Source organism: Podarcis pityusensis (assembly GCF_964106645.2).
Source record: "Podarcis pityusensis genome assembly, chromosome: 3".
Lineage (NCBI taxonomy): Eukaryota > Metazoa > Chordata > Lepidosauria > Squamata > Lacertidae > Podarcis > Podarcis pityusensis.
In genome coordinates this window covers 29,398,448-29,410,497 of record NC_138026.1, presented here as the reverse complement: position 1 = coordinate 29,410,497, position 12,050 = coordinate 29,398,448, and the positions used below count along the sequence as shown (strand labels likewise).

General features: G+C 38.7%; 1 protein-coding gene across 9 annotated transcripts in view; it reads left to right on the top strand.

Moving 5' to 3' along the window:
• ROCK2 (Rho associated coiled-coil containing protein kinase 2) overlaps positions 1–12,050 on the top strand; it is a 72,891-nt gene that overhangs the window by 10,922 nt on the left and 49,919 nt on the right. For all 9 annotated transcript variants that reach the window (XM_080998474.1, XM_080998470.1, XM_080998469.1 and 6 more), the window contains 2 exons: positions 9,761–9,842; positions 11,287–11,387. In XM_080998474.1, coding sequence (XP_080854600.1) covers positions 9,761–9,842; positions 11,287–11,387 — 183 coding nt within the window. The remainder of the gene's footprint in view (positions 1–9,760; positions 9,843–11,286; positions 11,388–12,050) is intronic.

Genomic DNA, 12,050 nt, shown 5'->3' with positions numbered 1-12,050 from the left:
GGAATCTTCTGGCTATTGCTCACTCTTGCTTTTGCACCTGCAGTGTGTCTCCTTCACAGTGTATATGAGTTTGACATTGCCCCCTTTACTTCTGTATTTGGCAGAAGTTTTGGCCAGTGATTAAGGGGGATGTTTATATGGAACACAAACTATAGGTAAATGGAGTCATTTTTCTATAGTAGATGTATTAACATCTGCTTTCATGATAATATTGAATGAGTGGAGAGTAAAAAGGCTGTCTTAATGTATAACAGTTCTGGGGAATTGTGGTCCTGTGTTCAGTCCTTGTTTCTGACATCCTGTGCCTGAAGATACTTCCCATAGCACTTTTCATGGAGGTACTTAATGCTTTTGACACATATCTTGATGGCTGGACCTCCCTGACTGTTTAATTTAGAAGCTGGATAAAATGGGCCTGCTCATTTTAATAGCAAACTTATAGCTTTGTTAAGTTAGCAATGGCCACAAAACATTAGTTAGTATTCTTTGGCTTGGAAATAGGAGATAGTACTGATATTGTCAGCATTCCCAAAGTGAAATGACTAGCATTTTATTGACATACACAGGCTGCAAGACAGGGATCAAATTCTTGTGTTGTGAGATTTCAACAGTGCTTTGCATGTTCTGTTAATAGGTAGCTAAAGAGGTTCCTGGGTTGCATGTAAATTTTTGCTGAGTGGATGACACAGACAGCAAGCCAGTTGAAAAGCAATACAATGTTTATGTAACTCTTTTCAGTTTGAGCCTAGTCAGGAAATGCAATACTATGCCGTGAAGGACTTTTGTGCAAACTAATTACACAGCTCAGCACTGTAGAATATTTTGTAGAGAATCCCCCCCCCTTTCATTTGTATTTGTTGCAAGGAATTTTATCTCAGGTTGGTAGACTAATATCAGTGTAGATAAAATCTCTTAGGAGTTGGTTTTTAAAAAGTTAAATATTGTATTCAACTAAATAACCGTGCATATGGAACAACTTCCGGGAGCATAGCAGAATCCCCCCCCCCATGCCCTGTCTCCAAATTCTCCTCTAGGGGGTTGGGGTAACTCCTAGATTTGAAGGGGTTAGGGGAGGAGAGTTGTGATTATCGGGGAGGGCACCAGGCTGGAGAAGGCAGCTCTAGAACAAGAAAAAGGTATGGGTTTATTGTGTATATATGCTGTAAGGAAGCTTAAATGCTGTTATAAACATATATCCTTGATAGAAAGAGCCATTGGAGTCATTGAGGCAGAATTCAGAGAATACTAGTTAGGATTTGAATGTAGGCTTTTGAAGACTTAGCATGAAAGCTTAGAGAGTTTATTTTCACAACCACAAATGTAACTGTAAAAACAACAAGATGGAAAAGGATTAGTTTGCCTCTTAAAAAAAACAAAACTATTAACTTGTGTCAAAAGTGTTGGTATGACAAACTTCCTTTTTGGAATTTGGAGCATGAGTTCACTTTGTTCAGTGTCTAATTCAAAAAATATTTTCCATTACATCTATTACTGAAAAGCAGAGAACTTCAAACTTTATTCCCACTAAAGTACTTTTGGGGGGGGGGGGGGAGGTGGAGGAATTCATCGTTGCCTTGACTTTGAAAACAGTTGGCAGTTTAGTTCTTTAAAGGCGCTCCAGATATGATTCCATTTCTGAAAGTGGATATTACAAGCTTTATTCATAAAAATATTTATTCTGAAGATTCTGAAAATGTTCATCTGCTGTCACATTACTGATAGATGCTACATTTTATCTTAAGAATGTGCTATAAAGACTCCAGAGTGGATCCTAATTTGTTTTGGTCCTAGAGAGATTCGGAGCAAAGAGCCTTTCTTGTGAGATGAATTGCAAAGCTGGTTTAACAGATAAACCCTCATAGGCCCCCTCTCTGTGCTTCCACACCATATTTTTGTAAATTTTAAAGCCTCTTAAGACATGGATCTTGAGTTCAAGTTCTCTCCATAGATGGAGGTGTTGTCTAGACTTTAAAAATAATATCTTAAGCCGCTTCTTAAAATATTCATTCCAGGGGTCATATTTTTGCACAGAGGTAAGCAGTATGATATCAAGCCTGACTGCTGCCATTTGAATTCAGCAGTTAACTGAAAATGAATACTAATAATACAGTGGTGTGGGTAGATGGTTTTTGGGCTGAGGAATTGGCATTTGGTCTGTTTTGGATGTGGCTGCTCTTCCTTCCCCTGAAAAAGCAGGTGGGCATGTGGAATAGTCTTAGAGCCAGCTTTGTTTCTAGAGGTCTACCTGCCCTTGTTGGCACAAAGCACCAGCTGATTTGCTAGTTGTGGTCATTTCTGGACAGGGACAGTTTGACTACAGTGATTAAAACTCTGGTGCATTTTATGTGGGGCTGCTCCTGAAGGTGATTTGGAAGCAACCAGAATCTTAACTGGTATAGCTGGATTTATGTATATCTTGCCAATTTTAAAATAACTTCCAGAAGGTAGTTAAGCTGCTGGTATTTAACTTTGAAGCTCTAAATGGCTTGGGACCCAAATACCTGAGGGATCTCCTCTTGTCATACCTATGTGCCCAGAGCACCCCTTCCTTTGCAACAAGTTTAAAATCCATCAAGTTAAAAGCCAAGAAAATAAATCTGGGGCTTTATGATCTGGTGAGGCCCTCTCCAGTTGTCTCTTTTTTCAGAGGTGTATTATTGAATAAGAAAGGGCAAAAAAGGGGGGGGGGTTCCTAGCAATGGAAATTTGGTTATGGAATGCCCTCCCTAAAGTGGATCACCTCACTTCAAAATTGCAGTCTTTATTGGCACTAGACAAAAGTGGTCTTTTTCATTTTAGCTTGTAATTTTAGTTGTGTTAAAGATTTTTATCTATTCTGTCTTTGTATTTGCACTGTGAAAGAATTGATTGTACACTGCCCTGAAATACTAAACAGGATGAAGGGTGGTAAAATGTTTTGAATAAATAAAACATTGAGCAATCCTAATATTCCTATCACTACCGCCTTCAGCACACTCAAGGCTAGAGCTCCACCCTCTTCTATGATGTTGACGATTATGTGCTTTTATTTCCGCTGTTCGTTGCTGAATGTTTTAGGAATTTGTATTTAATTTTTGCACTGTGTAGTTTTATACGCTGCCTCAAGTTTTAAGTATGTACAGAAAGGAGGGATATACATTAACAAATAAATAAAACAGTGATATCACTTACTATGTCTAAAATAAAGAAAACATTTACTAATGAAAGCAATAATCACCATGCTATCTCCTCCCAGGGAAAAGACCTTCAGTTCAGAAAAGTTTTCAGTGATTATTTGCAAATATGTCAGGTGACCTCCCCTAGACTTTTTTTTGAAGACTAGGTTCTGAGAGCTGATGCAGATGTTCAGTAGGGCATTCTATTCTTGATAGCATTGTAAAACACCAGAGATTCACATGCAGGGTTACATGTTTGATTTTTTTTTAATGTTAAGATCTCACTGTATGTGAGATTCTTGCATCAGGCGTTTTTACTTGGCATGCTAATGGTTCATTCCTGAGCAAGTATATACCAGTAGGCTTGCTTTTGAAAATTTTTTTTGCAAAGTGACCCTTCCCCACGCTATCAATGGCTAGTAATCGTGATTGCTTTATGTTACCTCCATTATCAGAGGCAGCAGTTCCCTAAATTCCAGTTGCTGGGGAATAACAGCAGGAGAGTGAGTTTCGCAAAGGGCATCTGATTTGCCACTGGAGAAAAGAGGATTCTGAACTAAATCAACCTTTGCTGGTCAGATCCAGCATAGCTTTTCTTTGGTTCTGTGATTTCACCTCTTACTGCAGCTCTCAGTTTTTCATCCCACATAGTCCAGTGGCTTCATCAAGGAATCTTTTGCCCAACGTTGGGCTTGAACCCACTTCCCTGAAATTAAGAGTCTCATGCTCTACCAATTGATCTAGCTATGATGACAATAGACCCATTGCAAGAGCAAACTTCTTCTCACGCACTGCAGGATCTAATTTGTAGATTCCCAAGATGCTGTAATAATAACTTCAAATTAGCATGTAACCACATGCATGCATACATACTCTCCTTTTCTTATTTGCTCATAAGGAAAAGTGCTAAAAAGTAAACTCCTTTGCTTTGCCATAAGCAGCAATATTTTCAGCATAGGGCTCCTTTTTGGGGCCCTTGTCCAGTCCCGGGTATCCATTCTGCATTTGTCTTCCTGCTCTAGGAATATTATAGAACTTTAGCTTTTTACAATCCAGAACCCACCTTTAGCTCAAGCATGCATTTTGAGGATCTACTTCTTAATCTTTTACTACATGTGTGTATGATGTTACTGTTGCTGTTGCAACCAGCCTTATGTCAGACAGCAGTCCAGTAATGGGTCCTGAACTTAATCTACCAACTGAAGACCCGTGTTGTAGAACTCTAGCCAGAAAGTTGGTGTTATAAACTCCTTTAATAAGAGACATGGAGAAAATCTTTAAAAACAATTAAAAAGGGGGGGGGGAGAGAGAGAGAGAGAGAGAGAGACAGACATGGAGCATATGTGCATGTATCAAGGGGTGTGTCAAGTGTTGTCGCATTTAGTTTCTATGTACACTTCCATAAAGCCTCAGGTCTGTTTGTGCAACTTTTTTATGACACTGTCTGCTTTAATGTGCAAGCTCATGACAACCTATTCATTATTATTCATAACGGCCTCTCTAGCATAAGGTCTGGCAGGCATTATTGTGAGTTTTGTGCTTTGTGGTATAATGTCCCATTCTTTGTATAAGGTTGCCTTGTGTCCAGACCTGAATTTTCTTCATTAGGTGGTTTTTAATGCTTACCTTACCAGTGGTGTTTTCTCCGCCACCAAATCCCCAGGAGGTCAGAATGCATGACTTGCATACTTTGAAAGAGTGATGGGGCAAGCAGCTGTCTACCCAGATAGGACAGCAATCTTGTGGAAGGATAGCATCATATTTGTGTGCTGTTCTTGTGTGTTGCTATTCAGACTTTCACAACAGAAAATTACTTGCCCCATGGGGATTCTCCTTTCTCTCATCTCCCTTCACTCCCCTGCACAACCCCATCATCTGCTCTTGAGGATATTTCAGTCTTCTGGTACCCATGAAAACTCAGAGTCTGGGGCACCTGCCCAGGGGCACCACTGGAAACCTTCATGGGTACTATGACACCCAGGGACGCCAGTTTGGGGACCTCTGCATTACTTGTTCTTTAGAATTGATTGGAGCATTTATATGGTAGAATATAGCAATATTTGTTCTTCAAAATAACTCCATAAGAATATATAACAAGTACATTGCTTATTATTGGCAAATTTGGTGGAACTCCTTCAGATATTACTATTGCCTTATATATTTTGATAGCTGGAGATATGGGAGGTGTATGTGTTAAATATATTCTGCTCCTTTATGCTTCATCAGAATCAAAGTCTTCAACCATGAGCAACTGTGATAGAGATGGATATGTGCACACAAAGCAGCGTGGGTTGTATTTTCAGATCATGAGTCAATTCAAAGAAAGATTAATATTTCTAGAAATCCTATTTAAGTATCCAGTGAAAGGATTTCCAGTTAGGTCAAACATGCAGGATTGAATATGTACTTAGCTGGAAGTAATGCAGCTATATATGCTGTGACCTCTCAAGCATCAAGGTATGCTGCAAGGTACCAGCTCTTATATTTTTAGCTAATGATGAGTACATTAACTTTATATATAGTAGGAAACTCTATTTTAATTCTGCAAGCATAGATATGTTTCTGGCTGATAATGCAGATGCCTTCATCCTCGTGCCCAGAATGCTTAAAGTATACAATGATGCCGCTTCCACAACCTTTCAAATGAACTGTAGCCATGTTATCATACACAAGCTCTCTCTGTGTTCCTTCATTTCTTGAATTATTTACTTTCCTTAAAATAAAGTGACAACTGAGTGAGAAAAGCATAGTGGAGATATTGTTGGACTTCTCTGACTCCTTTTCTCTCTCTCTCTCCAACTCTAAATCCCATTGGATTCCTGGCCCACAGTTCCCAGCAGTCATATTCTATCTCCATTTTCTTCCTTGTGTTCCTGCTTTTCAGCCCATTACCTTTTCCCTTTGCCTTAGTGTCTCCTTAACTGAAACAAGAGGACTTTGTAATAATATCCCTGTTCTTCTCCCACCTCCCAATGACTGCCTTGTGGGTCCCTGCTTGGATTGATATTTTAAAATTAGGACTACGTCAAGCCATTTATAAAATTGGTGATTAGTCATAGTATTTAAGTTGGCAGCACTGTCATTTTCTATTCTATTTAGGGGTGTGCATTAGATATTTTAGCGTCTACTGTATTATTATATAGCTCATTTTCTCCCTCCTAACTCTTCTTGTAGTTCATCACAGACAACTATGAAAGCCAGTGAGTAACTTGTCTCACTATTTAATATGGGTCTGGGGAACTTGTGGCTCCTCAGATATTGTAGGACTGCATTTCCCATCTTGGTAAGGTGTGAGGAAAATGATGCAGTCCTCTCAGAGGTATCATGCGCTCTGCTATTCCTCTCCAAATGTTTCATAAATGCATAACCTCTTCAAAGCATATTCAGTCTTTTTTATGTTTATTTTGTGTTCCTTATTTATAGTAATAGTAATGGAAGGTTACAAGTTATGAAGCAAGTTATGAAGCAGCAGTTCTATTTTTTAAAAGAAGTACCTTTCCCGGTATTGACCTGCTGATGGGAATGGGAATAAGCTTCAAATGTTGAGGGAAACCTTGAAGCTAAAATTAACAAAGTGCTTTTAGATGTGTTCTCAGAAAATGAAAGGGAATGAATGAACCTGTGGGAATTCAGTTCAACTCAAAAGCAGGGGTGTAAAATTACTTTAGAACATCTCCTATAGAGAGGATATGATGATACAGAGTATATATGGGATTTTCTCCCAAACATCTCCACTCCTTCACCTAACGGTAGGCAGAAAACCATCAATATTGGGTTGGTTTCACATTCCCCCTTATTCCAGGGTCTTAACCACTTGGTCCATCTTGCTTTATTGAAGAAGGGAGCGCAAACATGGTCTACACAGAACTTTCTTTACTGTCTAGTAAGATAGAGCTCCAGAGTACCAGGAAATACATGCTTGTGGAGATGTGTCTTGACAGTGGGGGGAGTAGAGTAGTGTTTGTGTTATCTCTTGAGACTTAATAAATATATGGGAGCCCAAACTCTCCATAAACAGCATAATGAATTTCTATCATCTATGTTGTTGAATTTACTGGATTCTAAACTTCAGGATACTGGTGGTGGTTTTCTTTTGGGATTTATTCCTTTCCTCAATTTCTGACTTGTAAGCTAACTCAAAACTAAAACCAGCTGAAGAATCCATAAGTGAATATTGGCATCTGCTCAGAACATATTACATTAGATAATTGAGTCTTCGTGACTACAGTGCCACAACAGAAATAGAAGATTTTGTGATACGCTCCTTGACTGTGAGAAGAAAAAAGCAGCAGATGAACTGTGTGGGAAGTGACAAATGAAGAAAAATGAAAAGTTGGAAACTATTTCTGCTTACATGCAAAGTTTGAGTCTTCATTAGTAACTTAGTTCTTTTATAAGAATCTGATTTTTAAAAAAGAACTTGACTAGAGTTCAATTTGCTATAAACAAAAATATTAAAATATGGTTTAAAACTTCTGGCTTTTCTGTCTCTAAGAGATCAGGTTCTGAAATGATTATTCTCTAAATAAGATATTTGGATATTAACATTTTTAATTGACAATGATTGAGATTTCAGATCTCTTGTCACATCCCATTTAACCCAAAATTCACATTTTTCATAAACTTACTAATTAATAGCATATTTATAAAATTCACAACATGCCAGAGATCAGTAATGCTTCCATATTATTATTCTTTACTTACATCCTGAGAGAGCTTGCTAGAAAGCCGGTTCAGGACTTCTGGTTGACTTCTAGCTGAGCTTTCTAGCTGAGCTTTCTGAGTAACTTGATGGACTTTTGCTGAGGATGCCTTGATGGCTATGCTAGGTCATCCACCTGTTTTGTTATGTCAATAGTGAAGACAATTAAATTGGTGCAACTGGCTTCCATTAATGTATCAGCCTGAAAAATGTCCCTTCCAAATCCAGAGAGAAGTACAACCGTAGTAAGGAGTAGTACACTCTAGTTCAGAAATTGTTGAAAAAAATAAAACTATTATGAATGCACATTTGTACATATAGTTGTGCTGTACTTGCTTTTGCCTTGGGTGTGTTTTGTTAGATAATGCTATTTTTAGTTTGGTTGACTTCAAACTTTGACAAAAAGAGAAGACCGGAAGTGAACAGAGAAATCACTATAATAACATACTTCCTGTTTGAAGTGTTTTTTTTAATCTATGAGGCCTAGACAGAGGATATGTCATTTCCTGGATTACTTATCTTTAGTATAGATGGCCTGCTTTACTACATAATCTCTTGGACCCCCCCCCCCCCAACATTCATCAGGGTTTATATCTATAGTACAGAAGCAGGGAGTAATCTTAAAAACCTTTGCTTGCTAATTGCCCGCTTAAATCTGTGACCTTTAAATAAATACGTTTAGGATTGAGATGTGGGTGTGTTTCGTTGGAGATTCCTCAGCAACAGTTATAAGGCTAAAGCCATGTTCCTCAAATGTTTTGAAAGGAGGCCAATATATATATATATTTACTCAAAACTTTTGGGACCTACATCTGACATAATTCCATTTTTCAAGCCCTAATTTCCCCCTCTACAACAGAAGACAAGAATATCACATCAATAGTTAACATTGGATTTTAAAAAAATTAATGTTAACATGTGTGCAATATTTATGGCAGTATGTATTTAAATAGAATTTAAGTATGACATAATACAGAGAACAAGCAAATTGTGGGACCCCAGAGAGGAGCTTATAGTCACTTTACTGTTCCTCTGTCTTTTTTATTCCCATGTCGTGTTCCCAGTAACTTTTACTCAGAACCATGTTGCTCCTTTTATATGAAGGCTCCGTTTAGTCACCTCAGGTTAACTGTGTGTGTTACATTATGAATTGCATTGTGAGACCTGAATCAACCGTATATCAGACTTTTCAGTTGTTGTCTATGTGTTGGCAGCTTCACATCTAGGCTTCTACACTGGGTTGCAGGCAGGGCTGCCTTTTATTGACAGCTGCACCTAATACAGAATTCTGCAATTTCTCTATGGTCAGAAGTAGGGTGTAAAGTGTTTATTACTCCAATTCAGCTCGTCTATAGGGACTTTTTGATACCTACCTTGTAAAGATAAATATTTATCGTATTCAAATATAAAGATCAGCCATCTCCCCCAATTCAGAGGTCATCAGTTAGCAATACTGAAAAACAAAAGAACATGCCATCCCTGTTTCAATTTTGCCAGAGTGGTTCTTCCACTTAGATGGTGTTTCAGCGTATGTTTAATCTGGTGTAGTCCTGTTAGGAATATTACAAATTGATCCAAAGATTATTTAATTTTATGTTCACTTTTCCATTCTCTGTCTGGCTTTGCAGTTTTGTTTTTAAATGACTTGTAAAATTAGGAGTTATTATTACATACCGTGGTCTGCTTTTGAAAAGTGTGAGATGTCTTTGCCCCAAGGAGGTTATATTTGCAATGTAGATGCTGCATGAATTTATGTATAATTTATTCAGGTCTATTTGTAGTATGTACTTGACATTCCATGATGCTATATCTGTTCAAGTAAGTGTGGAGTGGAAAAGGATAACTACTCTAAAATATAATTACAATTAACCTTATATATGTGTATGTGTGTGTTTTTTTATAGGATAGTTTGAATTCCTTAGTTCTTGATTTGGATTACCCAGCATTGAGGAAGAACAAGAACATAGACAACTTCTTAAACAGATGTAAGTTTCCCTTATATACAATACTTGTCATTGTTTTTTAATGTTAGGTGAAACTGTTTTTTATTCACCTGTCTGCCCAAGCTATATTAAAATTTTGAAACAGGAGTTGTGCTGTTAACCATATTTGACAATACAATCTGCCAACTTCAATTTACCAAATTATAGTTTAGTATAACCCACACAAACATGAATGAGGTGCACTGAGTCTTAGATTCACTGTACTCTCCCTCTCCTCTTCCCGCACATCTAGGAGCAGGACCTTTGAAGCTTTTGAAAGCCTTGAGAAAGGTGTGCCCTTCAGTTGATAGGGTGGGAGCGTGCCATCAAATGCCCCCACCTCATGTTTCTCATTCAGGAAGTGCTCAGAAGTGTTGAAAACTTTCTCTCTGCTTTGTTCCGCTCCCCAGCCCAACTCTGCCACCATTGCCACTTCTGAAAAACGGCAGCACTGGTGGCAGCAACAGCAGGGGAGATTCCAGCCAAACTCCTCTCTGAAATGGTGCCTGCCCCACCCCCCTTAACATCACTCCAACGATGCTTAAAGAGGGGTAGATGCTGGTTCAGAGAGTGGTTGTGCTTTGCAAGTCTTCCACCCCACCGCTCTCTTGCTGGCTGCACTGCCCACTGCCAAACTCTTGCCAGTCATTGTGGCCTCTGCCAGCCTCTCCAGTGCTGACCTCTGTCACCTGGCCTCCTGCTCTTTCCCTTATTGGCCTCTGCTGCCCAGTCGGCCACCCAATAAATACCTAGTACCACTAGTTTATTGCCACCCAATAAATTTCTAGTACCATCAGTCTGTGGCCACACAACCTGCAGTGTCATGACATTCTTAACAGTTTTATATTTTAGGTAGATATCATCTAGGTTGTATCCAACACTGAGCAATTGGATTGCCACTTGCTCAACTGGACTTCCCTTCCCTTTCCTCCCCTGTGTGCCCTCCCATCTGCTCTAGAGTGCTTTCCAACCCTCTGGAGCAAATTTTGAGGGCATGCAAGAGGCTGCAGGTGGCAGAGGAGAAGGAAGAACTCTGTTGGGCATACAGAAGTATGTTGTGCAAATGAGACTGCAGCACTGGATACAACCCATACGGATACTTCCTATTTCATGTAGACAGAGGGGAGGAGAGAGAGGATGATATCCACTTGGTTATCTGGTGGACAGTGTCTGTTTGTGGATGGGGGTTGGCTGATTGCCATTGTCCCTGGCAGCCCCCAGTGCCCTCTGAAAATTGTTCTGGAGGTTAATAACTATGATTAACTTAGGTTCATCAATTTCAGTGGGTCTGCTCTAAGTAAAAGTTAGCTGACTAGAATCCTGTAATTATTCTGTACAAAAGGCTTAAAATGGACAGAACCTTTTGTCAACTTTTTCAAAACACATGACTGATTGTATTTGTATAAACTGTTTGTGTGCACTGTAATGCCTTCTTTAAAATTGTTAGATGAGAAAGTTGTGGAAAATATCCGTGGTCTTCAAATGAAAGCAGAAGATTACGATGTTGTTAAAGTGATTGGAAGAGGTGCATTTGGTGAAGTACAGCTGGTAAGAATTTACAGTCCTTATAAGACCTTTGAATTTGCGTTCAAGTTTAACTTGTTTGAAATACCTGGTATAGTTAGGCTCAATCTCCTTTATATTTATTGAACACACCATTTAAGAACATGGTTTGTTCAGCTACAGTTGTCATAGAGTATACAATATGATTTTTTGTGTGCAGATTCTGGCTTCCTGATATTCTCTCCCCCCCCCCCCCCCATCTTCTGTTTGCATGGTGAGTGGATTTCCAGTGATCAAATGACAGGGCTTTTGCATCCTGTTTATTGGTAGCTCAAAGTCCTATCCCCTCTGCCCAACTGTATGGACATGATGAGGGAGTTGAATAATTAACTGCTTTATTTTATTTTATTTGAATTATTTATTTCAATATCATATTCGTTACCAGGAATTAATATTAAAAAGATATTCAGCAAAAATTTCCACAATTTACTCACTAATAATTTCACTGGACAGCAATAGTAAAAGCACTTCTATTTCACTCAGTTTCCTTCTATCCAAGGGCAACCAAGGTGAATCCAATAGAAAGTTTAGGGGTGTATGCTGTCAACTTGAACAACTATTGCTTGTTCATATGTCTCAATGGCCCTTCAAGTTATGTGCATTTAACTTGTGCACATTCAACTTTATGTGTGTGGCAATAAATAAATA